Raw genomic sequence first — 17,563 nt, forward strand, 5'->3', positions numbered from 1 at the left:
CTGTTTTCACAGAAGCCTGGTCACAAAACATCAAATTCTCATGGAAAAGACCCAAATCATTTTGATTATCTAAAACATTTTATTTGGCAGAAATAAATAAATCTTGCACATATTTCTTGCTCACATTCAACACATATACACGACTCTATTTAATTCCTATGTCGTGAGGTCATGTTTTTACATGAAAACCACAATGAAGATATCAGTGATGATAATCTAATAAATGTTCTGCAGATTTTGTGAGATCTTTTTATTCACGATTAACTGAAAAATGCTTGTATTTCGTCAAATAATTGTTTAGAAGTCATCTGTCAAGGAATCAGATAAAAACATGGATAAAAGAAACTGAAATAGTTTGTAATCTTTTAAAAGTGTATTGCAGAGGTGTCAACCTCATTTTTCACTGGGGGCCACATCAGCATAACGACTGTCCTCAAAGGGCCACATGTAACTCATAAATTTAACTAAATGTAACTCAATGTAATGTAAAATGAATGTGACTACTCCTTAATGTTAAATAACTCTGAATGTATTACTTATTCAAGTTACAAACATTACAGTTGCATCTTATTCTTAAATTTGATTTGCAATTTCAAAAACTGAATCAGTGTTTTGCACCAGCAGAAATGTATCACAAATTAAATTCTCACCTTTGAGTCATAGAAACTCTCACACTGGTGGAGCTACAATGAATGAAACCGCATATGGAAATGCCCCAAAGCACACAAACAGCCCGGGGACTAACATCTATTTTCTCATAGATGAGACAAGACACCAGCTCATTGCAGGGCAACATGAAACACAAACAAACACACAGGCTGACAACCACAGCTACGGACAATTTGGCGTGATAAATTCATCTAAGCTGCATGTTTTTGAGATGGGAGAAAGCCAGAAAACCTGGAGAAAACCCACGCGGACATGCAAACATACAAACTCCACAAAAAAAGAAAATCAAACCTGGAACGTTCTTGCTGTGAGGAAAATGCGCTTCCCGCTTGTGCCAACATGCCATCAAGGATTTACATATCTAAAAAATGTAAAAGGTTGAAGTATGTGAGAATCAAAATTGTTATCATAGATAGTTAAGTGTTCTAAATCATTCATACTACTTTGATCAAGGTTTATAAATGAGAAAATGAGCTGTGAAGTTAAAGTTGCTGACACGTCGGTTTGGTTACTTCTTGGATTAAAACAGATGAAATCATTTTGATTTGATAAACAATAAGAGGTCCTTAGTCTCACTTTCTCCTGACTGAACAACATAAACCGTTTTAAATGCATCCTTCAACCTTTTACATTTTATCAGTGGAATCTATGATTATCATAAACATCTGTCTCATCCAAAAGCTCCGTCTTCTGGTTTGCCTGGACGTTCTGCTCTTCGGCATAACTTTCTTCAGTCGCAGAAACATCAGCATTAAAGTTTTCCTCTGCTACAATACACTCCGGATCAACAAATTTCACCCCTTCAAAGCATTTTTCAGACTCATTTTCTGCTTCTCCTGAGATCTTAACATTCTGCTGGGAGTGGCAGAGGTCTGACAGATGGTGTGTGCTCACATCTGGTGCTGTGTTTGAGGAGTCACTAAAGTAATGCCCTTCTTTGAACTGGTGACCTGTTAAAACTGTTAAATCAGTAGTGATCTGTGATTGACCACTATCTTGACTCTCTTTACTGTCTGGGGTCTCTGACTGTGCATGAACCAACTGGGATGAAGAAGTGTGCGCCTCCTCCCTGGAAGATGATGATGATGATGATCGTGCTTCTTTATGACAATCCTCTTCACCGTTCGACACAGCCAGTGGTCCACTCTCTTGACTCGGGACATCTTCAGAGCTCTGCTGATAGTCGGCTATTTTTTCTGACTCTTCATCTCCTATAAGAGGAGATTTATGAAAGATAACCAAGAGATGGAAAGACAGATGGTGACACACAGTCACCACGTTGAGTATTCACCTTCCTCTCTGGGAGACTCTGTTGACTCTTCCTGTTGAGCTTTCAGAATAATGCTGTCGTTTCCTCCTGTTGTGAAAAAACATTATCCAAAGTTAAAATGCTATGAAGACAGCAGAAATGTTTTGTGTGTCACTACTTGAAGGGACAACTAAAAATGAGAGGCTCTCCCTTTCAGCTGTATTGCTGTTTATCATTTAAGTGTGAACAGCAGAGGTTTGGAGATACTGACTTAGCTCTTGTACATGATTAGTTGCATGTTGATGAGACTGGTGGACATAGTGGGCAATAGTTAACATATAAACTGCTCAGAATATCTCCAAAACTCAATATCTCATAACCAGAATAATCCAAATGAACCAACAACACTCAGTAAAAAGCTTTGTTTTTCTGGGAGTCAACTGAGTCATGAAATGAGTCAGTCTAATAAAAGACAGATATAAAGATGGTAAATGACAGTTATGAGAGGAACATACTTCCATGAATCCCCAGAGATACATTATAAGTCAGGCCTCCAGGAAGCAAAAAAGGACAGAGGGGAAAAGATAAGGAATAAAACTGACTGTAATTAGTTTGTGCTAGACCACAAATGTCAAACAAACACAATAATCTCAACTTTCTAATATGCTGTTGTTGTTCACCTGGCAGACTCCACAGGCCAGATGTTTCCAGTGCTTTCAGTTTATTCTCCAGTTCTGCTACTCGAGTTCCAAGAATCCTTAAAAGACATTCACATTCACATTGCTGTCGATGTGTACAATCAAGTGATTCAGAATGAAGCACTCATTTCATGGGTGGATTTGAGAAAACCTTTTTCATCTTAAGAATGGGTTTACATTATACTATAATGTACTATAAATACATTACGTATGCAGGGCAGGCTTTGACAGTCATTCTCAATATATGACGGATCTTTGAAAACAATCGAGTCGGAAACTAATTACTCCCAAACGATCTTTGTCGTGGTAAGAATACCACAGCCGGGGCAGCACAGGATTGTGTTATTAACATAAAGGAAATGGGTTGTCAAATTTTTTTTTTTACCTTTCTTTGTATTGTTCATACTTTGTTTCTTTGGTTTTGTGACAGATTCAGTGAACAGTTAATAACAAGAGGATTGTGTCAGATGTTGTACTTGTTGATTTGGCGCTGGTGCTGAATCACCATGTTCTTCTCATGGATCGTTTCTAACAGAGCTGTGGCGAGAGACTTGAGGTCTGAGATAGACTGAGGAGTCACTGGCAAACTGCAGCCATTTTCTTCTGAGAGTAACAACTCCTTTACTGCACACACAGAAAAACACATTTTTCTTCATTGTGGTTTGGACAATATACACGCTTAGAGTCTTTAAACCGATCTTTCTGACCTTGTTTTGCAGAGAGGACTCCAGTCAGTGCGCTACTGTTGGCTTTCCCACAAATCTTAGCATTTTTCTTGCACTCCAGGGCACTCTGAAATCATTTAGTGTTCTATTTCTCAGAAATGTAAAAATTTTATACAAAACACATTATTTGATTTTTTTGTGGCGGATTCTATCTTTATTCAAAATAGTGTGGAATAAAATATGAAATAAAAAAAATTGACACTAATGGGAACTACCTTGTACTTCACCAGGTTTGATTTCAGTAGGTTGACCTCTTCTTGAAGTTGACTGAACTGTTGATGTAAATACCTGAAAGATTGGTAAAAATTTCATCAATCTGTGCTTGAATTTGATTTAAAATGCACACAAATGCATGCGTATTTGATCTGATTCGAATATATACATTATTAAACTGAACTACTCCATCATTAGTTGGACACAAATGTTTTGACAGCATGAAACTGAACTAAACAGGAATAACAAACCTGTTCTCCATGCAGAGAGCGTCTATGTCTAAAATCTGTGACTCATCGTTTCCCACGATGTGGTTCATTTCCACATTGAGACGATGAGCCTTCTGCTGAAACACGTCACGCTCAGCTCGTACGTCGAGGAGCTCGTCTGTGAGCGACTTCAGGCTGTGTTCCAGAACCTCGTTCTGCAGCAACAACAAACATGAACTGTGATTTCATCTCCAGATGTTACAGGTGTTTCATGTTCATAATATTTCATCCAAATGACATCTTTTCTCTGTGTCACGTGTGACACTTGACCTTTCTGCAGGAACACTTTTTTTCTTTCAGTTCATTTGATAAAATTCACAAAGACCATTCCTTTATTCTCGCGTTTTATTTTTTTATTCACCTTAAATCCTAGACAATAGAATTTTGACCACAACAGTCTAACATTTTACATTTTACTTTTAAAATTAAATTTACATGCAAATCAAGAGCTAAAAACATCATATTAATACACATAACAGTATTTATAAATTTACATTTACATTTGAAGTTATTCATTTAATGTAACTGGTAATAATCAATAATTATTTGTGCATAAATGATTAATTGTGTTATTCTTGTTTCTCAAATGGGACTCTTTATTTCAGTTTCATCTGTTGATTTGTTTTTCTAAATTGAAAACCATGTTACTTTATGGACATTAACCCAATATCACCTTTATATTTTTTTTCAGTTAGGTCATAGTCAGATTATGACATGAACTCTTCATTCATCACCGACCATCACTGTTGTTTCTGAAGCCACAACCACAGGTTCATGATTTCCAAATCTTCATCGTCACATGTGTCATCATCATCATCATCATAAACTACAATCCTTCTAATTTAAACACGATTAGTGTCATAAAATATTGCAAACTTGTGTATTTTAAAAGACAGAGGCTCTAAAAGCAGGCGAAGAGCTCTAATCCTCACCTGTTCTCGAGCTCTTTCTAACTGTTGGACCAGATCCTCTCGTTCATGTGCAGGAAAGTGTCGGGTGCCAACCTCATCATCGCCCAACCTCTGTTTGGTGATGGTCATTCTAAGAAGCTGTGGGACAGTCGGTTAAACATCAGCACTTTTAAAACAACTGACTGAATGCCACTCACAGAAATTTATGTACAACTGGTAGATGTCACTATGATGATGTATCTTTACTGATACAAATTGTCATTTGTCAGCAATTTGGAGAGATATCTTGATAAACATAACAAGAAGGTCACATGATCTCCTAAGCATTACATTTACTGGCAAAGACTGTCGACCAAAACACAATTTGAACTTTCAGCAGTGCAACACGGCACCTTGTTGTCACCCTGGGCTTCCACAAGCCGTTGTTTCATCTCCTTCACTTCCTCAGAAAGCTGGTTGTTTCTTTCTCTGGAGTCTCTCAGTAGCTGGGCTAAATTCACCTGAAGAATAACTGAGCATGAGGTCATACAACATAAAGTAGAGCAATAGTAAATTATTGACATGATTTGACTGACAAGCTTTGCAGAGTCAGGTACTGAAGCAACCTATCCCTCAAAAGAAAATGAACAGAATCCCGTTAGCGCTGGAAAATTTGTCCTTAACGTTCACATGAAAACTCAGTTGTTATTAATCCTGGCAAAGTAACTATGAGGGCAAATCTCATCAAACTAAGAGGACATATGGTGTCACTTTTGCTGCCATAAGGTAAACCATAAGCTTTAAGTCCCACAAACATTCTTTGTCATGATGCAAAGCTACAAGTGTAACTGTAAATTTCCATTCTGTACAACTTCCTCGGCTCAGATTTCTCCATGAATGGAGGAAAGAACTCTCTATGGGAATGCTTAACCATTTTCACCAAGATAATAAATTCTGGTTCATCTCGCTAAATAAATTCTCAAGGAAGGAATGTCTACACCCCCCCCCCTCCTTTTGATGTAGTAACTTTTCCTTCCTTTGACATAAAAGCCCTTCTAGAGAAAAGTGCAGGTCAATACCAACTTACTTGATTCCTTTTCTCAGGTGGCAGAGACGGATCTCCGTCCTACATTATAAAAACAAATTAGTTTTCATACTACCAATACTTTACTGTTCAACCTTTGACAATCTGAGGCCTTACAATGAGTTCTCTGTATTTCTTCTTGAGTCCTTGGTGTCGTTCACGAAGCTGGTTGGCCATGAGTTTGTACTGATCTCTCTCCTGCTGGCAGGTGTCCAGCTCTTTAGACAAAATCAGAAGAGCGTCGCTCTTACTCTCCATCTTCCGCTTACAAATTAGGAACTGCATGTAGGAGCAAATGTTTCAGAAGAGAACACAATTTGTTAGGAAAATTATGAGTGATACTGGCAAAAAACCCGTCAGACACCTTGTATGATTTTAATTCTTTTATTAAAGCAGGTTAAAAAAAAACCCAGTGAAACAGCTGATCCTCACATGTGAAAGTATGAAAAATGCATTTCCATACTAAAACTTTTTTTTTTCCCGCATGGTGAATTAAATAAATTAAAATCAATTATGAGGTCTCCGTCTTTTTATCCATTTAGTATCTACAATCATTTATCCTTTGCAGTCACAGAGAGGCAGGAGGTTATCAAAGTTTATTGTTAATTGTATGAGTAGTTGTGCTTTTGATAAAGACTGTGATAAACATAAATATTTTAGTACTTTCTCTTCTTTTCATGGCAATGTGCTTTTTAAGCTGAGCCAGAAGGGTGGTCATCCGGCCCAAAGCTTGTGTCAAACATTCTAACTCCACGATAAACGTGTTGGGGTTTTTTAATTCCATTTTTGGACTTGACACTAATTTTATCTTGTGACGTTTCCCTGTCAAAACATTTAATGTGACTTTGACCTGTACACATACAGTAAATGATGAAGTATACATTGGATCTGATATGGATGAATGTGGATTGAACCTGTTTACGACCATTTACATTTCTCTAATAACAACAGCATTGCTGGTGTAGCGATAACCTTGAATGGAGCGATGACAAGTTTATACGAATATTTCACAAAAGGACCAAGATCCTTGTGTGTACTGAAGACATTTTAGTTTCATTGTTCAGGTCTTTACATGGGGAAAGCATTTAAACCCTTTGATCATCTTCTCACCCTTAAGTTTGTTCTCCAGGGTTGTTGCTCAGGTTTATTACATAGGAAATACTGTTAACATTATCAAGACCTTCTAACCTTTAGGGTTAGAAGAACATTCCACACAAACACTACTTTCTTTTGTTCAACTGTAAATGAGCTCCCCTCACAGGATACAATCAACACTTGCTAAATAACCTGTTTCCTATTCTTTGAAGATGTAGTTTATGGACTTTGAGGTTATCATGCATTCACCATTTGTTTCACCATTTGCGCTGCGGAGCCAGTAGGTCGGACTCCGCTTCAGTACCAACGGATACACACAGCGGGAATTTAAAATTAAAAATAAAATAAAAATCTGCAAGGTTTTATTGGTTTCAAATCAAAAATTCTGTTCGAGAAAGAAAAAAAAAAAAGATGTGAATTGAGATTGTGTGGTGCTCGACGGTGGAGGCTGGTGACTTTGTGCTCACGTCTCCTGTGGGAAGAGTCTCACCTCGTTCAGCAGCCCCTGCCAGTCACTGTCGCTCCTCCTTGAAGGATCCATCTTCGAAAGAAAAGATTAATAATTAATGACGCAAAATCACTTTCAAATCAATGTCCTCATGCCAATTCTGGTGATCAGACTTCCTGCCATTTTTACATCATCAAAACGGCTTAGCTAATTGAGAAAACGTAGGCTGCATCACTTCCGGCTGTCTGACGTCAAGAAAACGTCACGACGCATTTACAAACCTCGTACAGATGAAACTCCATATAAAAGCTAAAAAAAAAAAAGTAATAAAGGACAAAGAAATGCATTAATGACTTATCGTATACTTTAGTTTAGCAGTACTTATAGAAGTGACAGGATAATATTAAAATAGCTCTAAAAGTATCTTAATTATTGGGTCTTTTTTTTTCTTTTACAGCTTCAAGGCCAGAGCAATTAATATACATACTAGGAAGTTATTCAAGCAATCCTGAAGTGCACAAATGATAAAGAATGTATTTACTCAATAAAACGTAGGAATATTGGTAGTAGTGGTGGTGGTATAAGTAGTAGTAGTAGTAACAAAAAAAAAACACCCCAAAACAAGTAAAACTAAGTACGAAAATGACATTGATCTCAAAGAAGGAAAGTTCTGGTTCTAGATGTAAAACATGTTCTGGTTCAATCCATTTTGAATAGGATCAAATGTGGATTGATTCTTTTCATAGTTTAACACCTAAAAAAACCATGTACAACTGGTTGAAATATTTGGATATTAAAATAGTTTCTGGCAGACAATGCAAGACTTTAATTGGTGTATGATTGCAAGGCTAGAGATAAATTGAATCATACCTCCATTCATTCATTCATTCATACCTCAATATCAAATGTAAAAACAAATGTGTAGGGAAACAAACCAATGCTTATAAAACGCTTTCAACACTGCTGCAGACTAAAAAACAATCATATAATTATGTTTGCTATTGTAGCTAAAAGAAAATGTGGTCTCAGGAGGAAATGGAAACAGCACTATCCATTGAAATACGCTGCAAGAAAAGGGGAGACATTGAAAACATCTGAATAAAAAAATGTGGTTAAATGGCCTTTAATGCATGTACACAGTTGTGTCTTTAAATAAATCAAACATAATTTCTTTTTTTTATAGCAGCACACAGTTAATCTTGTGATTGTAGTTTAGAGCAACATTCCGTTTTCTACACTTTGCATAGGAATAAAGATTATATTCAGTTTTTATTTCATGAGGCACTCATAACGGTAGCTAGTTAAAATATTGTAGTTAGGCCAAAATCTTATTATATAATATTAAGCAAATACACTCTGTTGTATTCTGGATAAGAAGAAAATACATTTGACAAAATGAAAGGTTTCACTCAGTTTAGAGACATTTTGCAAGTGGATCATCTGAGCAGTTTTAGATTAACTATTTGAGGACTATAATTAAATGTGCCTCCTTAATTGCTAGTAAAGCATATAATTTGCAGATACTTTCCAAAGACAATTGCCTCAAAGGAAAACTCATATCTATTTGTATAAGTAAGATAAAGTGCGAGTAAGATAAAGAGCATTTCAGATTCCTTTGTGGTATATCTATAATTTCATTAGTCATTATTTTTGCAAGACATTATAAGCTTAAATCTACAATCACATGTTCAAAAACTAGTGATTTTCCCTTGAGGCTGGAGGAGAAAATGAAATTCCTCCTGTCAGTGATCACTGCTGTAAATGACCGGGGCGACTGCACATAAATGTCCTTGAACTTGCGAAATGTTTTTGTGTCCACATCCCAGAGGTAGATTTGTGTGAAAGAATAATCACTGCCCAGCGCGAGGTACTGCCTGCCTGTGAAGGCGAAGGGTTGGAGAATCATCGCTCCTCGAGAAGGCAGGGCCTGCACCTCAGAAAACTGCTTACTGGCCCACTTGAGTATTTTAGAGTCACCGATATAGCAAGTCATGGCCAGATACAATTCACCATCCTGTCGGAAGGCTTTCACTGCCACTATGTCATCAACGTATGGGATTTGAATGTGAAGTATGAACTTCTTGGTACTCTTGTTCCACAAGAAGATGACAGGTGGCTGAGAGCGACTTGACATGATGAGGTAGGACTTCCCATCCACTGTGACAAACTCGGCATCTGTATCACGAAACCACTCGTGGAGAAACTGGTAGGAGTAGAATCCGGTTTCGTTGCGGTCTGGTTGGTCAGTCCACTTGTACAGAGTAGACAAACCAGCCTTGGAGCTGTCCACAATCACAAAGTACCAGTCACCATCTATTTGGAAGACCTCAATGTCGTTTGGCTTTGAAATGTTGAAAACCTCAATAGTTTGAAACTTTGTGAACTTGTTTTGCCGGTTGTCAAACTTGTAAATGTGGGAGCCACCAAAGAGCTGAGTAACAATTATCAGGACATGATTGTCTATCAGAATCGACTGACATCCAACGACAGACTTCCCTGTGAGGATAGAAAAGTTTTCAGCAACAAAAAGCAACTCGGAAAATTAAAATATAACTATAATTTTGTTGAAATAATTCATTATTGAAATATTCTCTCATATAATGACAATATTCTAAATATTATTGGCTGAAAATATAGAACAGCACAATAATGAATAAAACTAGAAACTTTAGTTTTTAAGTGGTCTGTTATACCTGTTATATTGTCAAATTTCCTGAAATTCATTTCAATGTGATCCCATTCCATGATTATACAGCTGTTGAAGTTAGGGGCGGCCATCACCACATAGATGTCCTCTTTGAAGGAGAAGATGTCAGCTGACATGGACTGAATGGGAATGGACTGATGACGCACAAAGTCTGAAAGATGCGGACAAAAACAGAAACCACTGACGATGCTGAAAAAACAAGTAAAAAATTTAGAACCTTAAAGCTTTTGTCACGTATTGATCTGAATGCAGGATGCATTCAAATGTTGATATCGTATACTAAGTATTTATGAAATACTCACAAAAATGTAAATTGACGTAGTTGTTTTGAAAATGTCATCTTTGTTACAAATTCAGATCTTACATCGTACTCTTTTTCTCACATGAAGCTAATTTGCAGAGTTAATTAAAATTGTTACAAATCAAAACAATACTTGGAAATACTTTTTTTTTCTTTACTAATACAGTTGAAACTATTGCGGAAAACACAATTTTTGTAACACTGCAATTCTGTTTTTTCTTTCTTTTTCTTGCTATGCTAGTGGCTTTTTAAAAATGTATTGATATAATTCAACTGTGAGTTGATTATCGTGAATGGCTCTTCCATGAAACTTGACCCTAAATGCACCCTATTAATAGTATTGCTGATCCACAAATTTATTTTTCAGTGAAATCAAATCCCACCTGGACTTTCTATGTCGTACTGATTAGCAAATGCTACCAAACCATTCCAAACTCAGGATGAATATGGTTAAAATCAAAATGATTTGTATTTAAAGGACAGTACACTAACCATAGCATGTAGCTTACAGCATTCCTGTGCCCAAGACTGTTATTAAGTGCTTAGAAGTGCAGGGTGGTTTCCTGATGAATTATTTAATATTGATTTTTTTTCTTTCTTTCTGTGGATCTCTCAGCTTCTACATATAAACATGTCTTTTCCTGCGTACCTGTGGAGATGCACGCGGCCGGGGGAATGGGAAGGTCATTGAGTCGCTTCCCCTTCAGGTCACTGGGACCTGCGCAGAAGACATCTGATACTGTAGCGTTTGTGTTTTTCAGCCATGTCATGAGCCACTTGTTCATACAGTCACACTGGAAAGAGTTTCCTCGCAGATCTCTGAATGACAGAAAGAATCCTCTGTCAGGTAGGAACATTTACAGAACAATAAAAGGGAAAAAACACGAAATCTCCAAAATCTGAACTTTGCAGAAATGGCTATAGATATTAGTTGTTTTTGCTTAATAATGAAGTGTTTCAGTATTCAGCCACAGTATTGTATATGCTGCCAAACACAAAGTAGTGCCTGGGTCGATTTGCTTAGGATTGCAATATATATATATATATATATATATATATATATATATATTATTTATTATTTTTTTTAAAAACACATGCACGCACATGCACGCACGCACGCACGCACGCACACACACACACACACACACACACACACACACACACACACACACACACTGCTGACACCGCAACTGCTTACTCACATTTCCAGCAATGAATCCAAGTCAAAAAACAGATCTCTTGGCAGAGATCTCATCTTGTTATTGGCAAGTGATCTAAATCAAAGACACAGACAAGCCAAAAACATGCATACAGTATTATATTGTAAGTTTTGCCTGCGTCATCAGTCTGTAGCAGTAAGTTGCTGCAGATGCTGCATGTATAAACAGAATAACAACAGACTTACAAGTGAGTCAAATCTCGCAGACCACGAAAGGAATTTTTGGTGATCGTTTCAATCTTGTTCCCTTCAATAAATCTGTCAAGTAAGTGAAATCCATTTATCAACGTGGACAAGCAAAATGTGTATTGCATAAGGACTTACTGTACAATATCATATAATGTGACATTTATATATCAGGTCTGGATTATCATATTTAGTAGAGTTATTTCTGACACACTGAGTGGACTGATGAGTTGAATTGGAAGCTGAGATGGGTACATTGGAAGGTGGGGATGGAGTAGGAGAAGTTATTAGCAGCTGTTTTTACATCCTTATATAGTACAGGCCTTTAACTTACTTACTTCTATTATGTCACATGGTTTAACTTGAAAGGTTAAAGATTATCACAATAATGATCATAATGAAACATGATTTAATTCTGCTGAGATTAACAGACTGTACTCACAAATATTCTAGATGTGGAAGGCCAGAGAAGGCATCATCCTTGATTGTGGTGAGAGAATTAGCATTTAATAGTCTGTGGGGAAAAAATGTTGAAAACTACGTAAACAAAGATGAAAACCTCCTACTTTGTTACTTTGCTTATTTTGTAACTCCATATTTCATAGCTTTTGCAACAGTTATAATTCATATTTTATATGAATATATATATATATTATTAGTCTGTGTTGCACCACTACAATATGCCCTGATGTCATTTATCAACCTGTCAACCATTTCACTTACAGCAGCTGAAGAGAGGGCATGAGTGCAAACATTCCTTCTGTAATTTCAGAAATGGATCCATTTACTATGCTTCTGTGGGAACAAGCACACAAATGAAAGTGTAACTCGGTTTGGGGCACGTTAACACTGCACTACATTTACCGAGAGAATAGCGCAGAATAGAGCCTGACACTGAACGCAGCTGTACTTGGTTTGTGTGTTATTGAAGGGATACTTGCAGAAACTCAACTAGTTACTCACAATGAGGTGATCTCATTCGGTGCGGTCCGTGGAATCTGTGATGCTCCGACGCAGATGATGGTCTCCTTGGAGCAGGCGCATCCCGAAGGGCATTTGAAATTCCTTTTACATTCAGCTGCGCCATAAATATATAAAAGCGCAATCCCGGCCAGGAGCCACTTTTTAGGGCATGTCATGTTGTATTTTGAACATTAATGGTCAGTGAGCCGGCGGTCGGTGATGGCTGGAGCTGAAACACTCCTTGGCCACATAAATACTGTTCACAGCAAAGCCCCGTCCCAGGATGGTACGACTGCAGCAGCGTCACAAATGACCGCTCCGGTTTGGGACGGGCGGGAAAAAAAAAATCGAGTTTTTTGTAATAATAATTTTTTTTAAATTTCTAAAATGAATGCACGCAGGTTTATTTCATATAGATTTCAAATTTACACCACTCAAATAAAATTCTTTGTCTAAATGAGGGGAAATTAAAACATCTACGAAGAGATGTAAATATTTCAGAACATAGGAGAGCGTTGTCAACTTTGAACATTATATAACTTTACTCATACATTATACCAAACACGTATTATTAATCTCTGAGAAAACAACGTGAGTTCATTCGTTTGTCCTGATACTCTCTCTGTGGTGTTCTGGTCTCTGTGTGCTGTTACATAAATATACCGCTAGATGGCAGCCAATGAAAACCAAAGTCTTTCTCTGACTAATATTCATACACAGTAATTATAAGTTTTATTTCTAGAAAAATTATGTTAACTTCAATTCAATTCATGTTTCATTTGTCAAATGCATCTATCTAAAACTACTACTTCCTTTCCACACTTGGGTTATCTTGTTTTGTTTTTTATTTAAAAATATAAAAACAGTAAAATGAATGCATTGGTTGTAATTTACAATTCATCCATCAATTTATAAATATTTAACTTTTCAGAGAAAAAAAGTGCAATCATTTTTTCTACATTTTTCATTTTTCTCCATTTTATCTTTCCTTTTGGTTCCTCATATTTCCATTATTCATGAACAATAGGGTTTTTAGTTGTCGCACCAGGTCCTAACAAGATGTTGACCTTTGCTGGAGGACCAAGAGTTTACAAGCACAAGTGAAACTTAAACCATTTGCAAGAAGGGAGCAATCGTACATGTCTGCCATTGCTGGCATAATTTATGACAGCTCTCATCCACCATTGCTGTTTTTAGTCTAGAGTATCCCTGAAACACTCAGGACACGTGCAAACTGAAACCAGACAACACCCCGGGAAACATCTCTTTGCTATTCCTTTCTACATAGCCATGAAGGTGTGATTAAGAAACTTGAAACAGTCACAGAATTTTTTATTTTTTTTAAAACATTTTCTCTCTGTGAACCGCAAACTCGTCACATCAAGTCCAGCCATCTGTCTCCCATGAACATGACAAGAGGCCCATTATTGATGACCTCTGACACAGTTAATGTCACATCATTACATTTTGCTCATATTTTGGATGTTTGTACAACTTTATAAACAGAGTGAAATATATTTATTTACTTTTGAGAACTCACAAAAAAAATGCATTTACAGCTTGAAACTGCTGATACAAAATAGTGAAATTAACTAAAATAAAAGTGAAATAAGGGGCATAAAATGTCTACTCTGTTTTGTTCTTATTTAATGTCAGTGGTTGTGCGTCAAATACAACATGGTTATTTTCATCACAAACCTTTGCAAATAAAAATATCAACAAATCAGCATAAATTAATTTAATAGTGGCTGCAGGATTTTTTTCCCTTGTAGATACTAAATAAGTCAAAATCTATTGTAACTGATAACATAATATAAAATAAATATGAAATTAAATGTACTGCAGATTAGACACAAAAATATGCACAAGAGTTCATGGTATGGTAATTTATTCTACATGTTCTCATGCTATATTTCAAAATTGCAATCTCATTAAAAGCCAACAATGTCACTAAAAATCAACTTGGCTTTTGTTTCTTTAATCACATCCGATAATCTTATGATAACAGCGTACATTTTCACAATATGGAGTAAATGAAGATGATATTTTACGTTAAATTTAATTAATTTGATTTTGACACACAAGGTCTTCATGGAGTACCTAGCTGGTTAAAGGCTTCATTAAAGGGCCTTTCCAGAGAAACTACAGAGCTAACTGAAAAGGCATCGGCAGCAGATGAAGGAAAGCACCATTTGCACTTGATAATAACTCGTTATTGATTTGCAGATATTAGCTAATGAATCATGAACTGCCAGTAAATCACCTCTTATAGAGTGTAGGGTTAAAAACAGGCACCAGTACTTTGGATAAACTGATGTTTATTAATTCACAGACGGTCTCTCATGATTTAAAGTCATGAAACCTTTTCGGGCTCATTGTAGAGTATGTATTTCTCTTCAGAGATGTATGTTACCCAGAAATTGTGAAAGCTAATGTGCCCAGAATAAGTTTAAGTACAGTTAAAGTAATCTATCTACTCTGAGAGCATATTTATCCCCCTTAAGTGAATTGTCATTATCTGTGTTTTAGAGTACTACTCTAATTCCTTACATCCACTGAACTAGCTCACACATGACACTTTCAAATCCAAAGATGACCTTTTACCCTTTGAACTATGAAACCCTTGGGGTTTAGAGGGGGGTAACCTGGAGAAGTGAGGTGTCTGGCTGCTGGTGACTGCTTCACAGCAGGTGTTTGGGCTCTCGAAGTTCTCCAGTTCCCACTCAGGAGCAGCAGAAGGCTTAGCAGTCTGAATCAGAAACTCCCAAGTGCTGCTAAAGGCCACAAATCCACAGGAAACACAAGTTGCTGCTGTACATGTATAAAAAAATGAATTTTACAACAGAGAATAAAGAACCATATTTCAAATAAGGCTCATGAATGAAGCAAAATGGTCATTTATTGACCTCCTTTACTGACATTTTAAACACATTTTTTGTGGATTTTGTAAGATACAGACACACAACTGTAACGGCCCAGGACCGAATGTAACTATTTCATTCTTGCAAATATTTTGGAAGTACTTCTGAACTATAACCTTTTCCATACATCGCTGATTGCAATACTGAAGGAATAACTTGTGCTTCAATGACCAATCTTCTTTAAAATGCTAAATCCAAAGTTCCCTCTTTTATGATGTGAAACGAAAGGAAGCAGCGACGTCACATTTGTTGATTTTGAAACTGATATCTATTTCAATGCTCCTTATGATCAGTGCTGAAAAGTATATGACTTCAATTTGAGATATGCTACTTTAAAATAAGAGTCACTGTTGCTACAGGAGAATTTTAAAAGGTTGAATACATACTGTTGGAAATGTTTAAGTTTTACTCGAATATGTTCATACGTAGGTCATTTTATTGGCTATTATAAATTAAATTTAAGTAAGAGGGCAAATTTAGAACCAACTTGTTTTGATTTACATGGAAGGACAATGAGGTTGGATGGGTTTATTTTAAAAAATGTTTTCTTTTCAAGATCTTGATCTGTGTCCTTTTGGAATTCTTTTGGAATGCTGTCAATTATTAAGAGATTCTGTTTCAAACAATAAAATAATCTTATATTAATTCCTAATAGAATTGTTTATTAATAAATAATGACATAATAAAATGTTTTATTGATTGGATGCTGTTGTTAAATCTTATAACAGCCTGGCAATCTCTAGAGGAGTTCAGTGTTGAGTGCATCAGCACTAAAAATAATGCACTAGAAATCCAGTGAAACACTGTAATATTATAAATTTCCTCAATATATTAACTAATTGTTAAGTTTTTTTCTAAGTGTTGACATTAAGTACAACAAAATGAATTTTAAACAAGTTTGTGTTCATCTTGCTGTATTTTCAACTAAACGCTGCTGCTTTCAGTAAAATAAAAGAATGTAATAACTTTGTATATGAAAATGCTGTTTCCTACTTTTGCATTTAAAGTTTCCATTTCTGTAATTTAAATTTGATCTTGTCAGCTGTGCCCTATTGGTTGGAGTCCGGCCAGCCAGAGGTTATGCCCCTGCTCTGTGTACTCATCTAATTTTAGCTTTTAAAAGTAAAACATAAAATTAAAACTTATAGTTTTTCCATGTGCAAACTGGAGGCTTCATAAAAACACATTTATCAGAATTGAATCAGATAAAAAGACATGAAATGCTCTGAAATATCCTTTTTAGAGCCATGTCAGCCCTCTGAGTGAATAAACAACTGTCTGGCCAACACTTGTCATCTCTGTCACTGGAAAATCATCGCTTGTTAACACTGGAAGATTTGCTGTGTTCCTGTCCAACATATCCTTCACACTCAAATGGTTATTTTTAGAGCAGGTACATATTGTGTATTCTGTATCAACATCTGATGTGTGAGAGGAAGGGCTGAAACTGTCTTCAATGCTTCTGACATTGATTAATGGTGCTCATAATTTAACACCTGCTGTTTTAATGTAGCCACTGTAAGAAACTGATCTCAACATGCTTGTGTGAGTGGTGTTCCCATTTTAAATAGCGGACTAAATTTATCAGCTTTGTGGAGGTCAGTTCAACCTGTGTGTGTGTGTGTGTGTGTGTGTGTGTGTGTGTGTGTGTGTGTGTGTGTGTGTGTGTGTGTGTGTGTGTGTGTGTGTGTGTGTGTGTGCGTGCGTGTGTGTGTGTGCGTGCGTGTATTTTGGCACAGAAAGATAAATATCAAATCTTTAATAACTCGAACTTTAAGGGAATAAATAACAATGGAATACACACACACGCACACACACACACACACACACACACACACACACACACACACACACTATTTGTCTGTCTGTCTGTCTGTCTGTCTGTCTGTTTGGACTGATATACTTGTTACTATAGCAGTCAATTAG

General features: G+C 36.4%; 2 protein-coding genes across 4 annotated transcripts; both read right to left on the reverse strand.

The window, feature by feature from the left end:
• Positions 1-93: 93 nt before the first annotated feature.
• Positions 94-7,558, reverse strand: LOC137600400 (coiled-coil domain-containing protein 149-like). 3 transcript variants are annotated; one of them, XM_068322008.1, is made up of 13 exons: positions 7,383-7,558; positions 5,915-6,076; positions 5,801-5,839; positions 5,127-5,234; positions 4,756-4,872; positions 3,806-3,978; positions 3,557-3,629; positions 3,324-3,408; positions 3,093-3,240; positions 2,599-2,675; positions 2,434-2,469; positions 1,961-2,026; positions 94-1,880 (listed from the first exon to the last, which is right to left on the reverse strand). In XM_068322008.1, the coding sequence occupies exons 1-13, from the start codon at positions 7,431-7,433 to the stop codon at positions 1,306-1,308; spliced, it is 1,710 nt and encodes a 569-aa protein (XP_068178109.1). In that variant the 5' UTR covers positions 7,434-7,558; the 3' UTR covers positions 94-1,305. The 3 variants fall into 3 exon arrangements, with proteins under 3 accessions (XP_068178109.1, XP_068178110.1, XP_068178111.1); XM_068322009.1 differs by lacking the exon at positions 2,434-2,469; XM_068322010.1 differs by lacking the exons at positions 5,127-5,234; positions 5,801-5,839.
• A 931-nt stretch (positions 7,559-8,489) lies between these two features.
• LOC137600486 (leucine-rich repeat LGI family member 2-like) lies at positions 8,490-12,913 on the reverse strand. The gene is made up of 8 exons (XM_068322142.1): positions 12,717-12,913; positions 12,477-12,548; positions 12,196-12,267; positions 11,754-11,825; positions 11,551-11,622; positions 10,998-11,167; positions 10,034-10,198; positions 8,490-9,836 (listed from the first exon to the last, which is right to left on the reverse strand). Exons 1-8 carry the CDS (start codon positions 12,890-12,892, stop codon positions 9,001-9,003), a joined length of 1,635 nt encoding a protein of 544 aa, XP_068178243.1. The 5' UTR covers positions 12,893-12,913; the 3' UTR covers positions 8,490-9,000.
• Between the last annotated feature and the right edge of the window lie 4,650 nt (positions 12,914-17,563).

The sequence above is a fragment of the Antennarius striatus genome, chromosome 8, assembly GCF_040054535.1.
Source record: "Antennarius striatus isolate MH-2024 chromosome 8, ASM4005453v1, whole genome shotgun sequence".
Classification (NCBI taxonomy): domain Eukaryota; kingdom Metazoa; phylum Chordata; class Actinopteri; order Lophiiformes; family Antennariidae; genus Antennarius; species Antennarius striatus.

Coding starts and splice junctions, on each gene's coding strand:
- LOC137600400 (XM_068322008.1), bottom strand. CDS start 7,433: ATGGATCCTTCAAGGAGGAGCGACAGTGACTGGCAGGGGCTGCTGAAC. Junction 5,840..5,914: donor AGAAATACAGAGAACTCATT/GTAAGGCCTCAG, acceptor TTTATAATGTAG/GACGGAGATCCGTCTCTGCC. Junction 2,470..2,598: donor TGGCCTGTGGAGTCTGCCAG/GTGAACAACAAC, acceptor TGCTTCCTGGAG/GCCTGACTTATAATGTATCT.
- LOC137600486 (XM_068322142.1), bottom strand. CDS start 12,892: ATGACATGCCCTAAAAAGTGGCTCCTGGCCGGGATTGCGCTTTTATAT. Junction 12,549..12,716: donor CCGAATGAGATCACCTCATT/GTGAGTAACTAG, acceptor TTGTTCCCACAG/AAGCATAGTAAATGGATCCA. Junction 10,199..10,997: donor GGCCGCGTGCATCTCCACAG/GTACGCAGGAAA, acceptor CGCATCTTTCAG/ACTTTGTGCGTCATCAGTCC.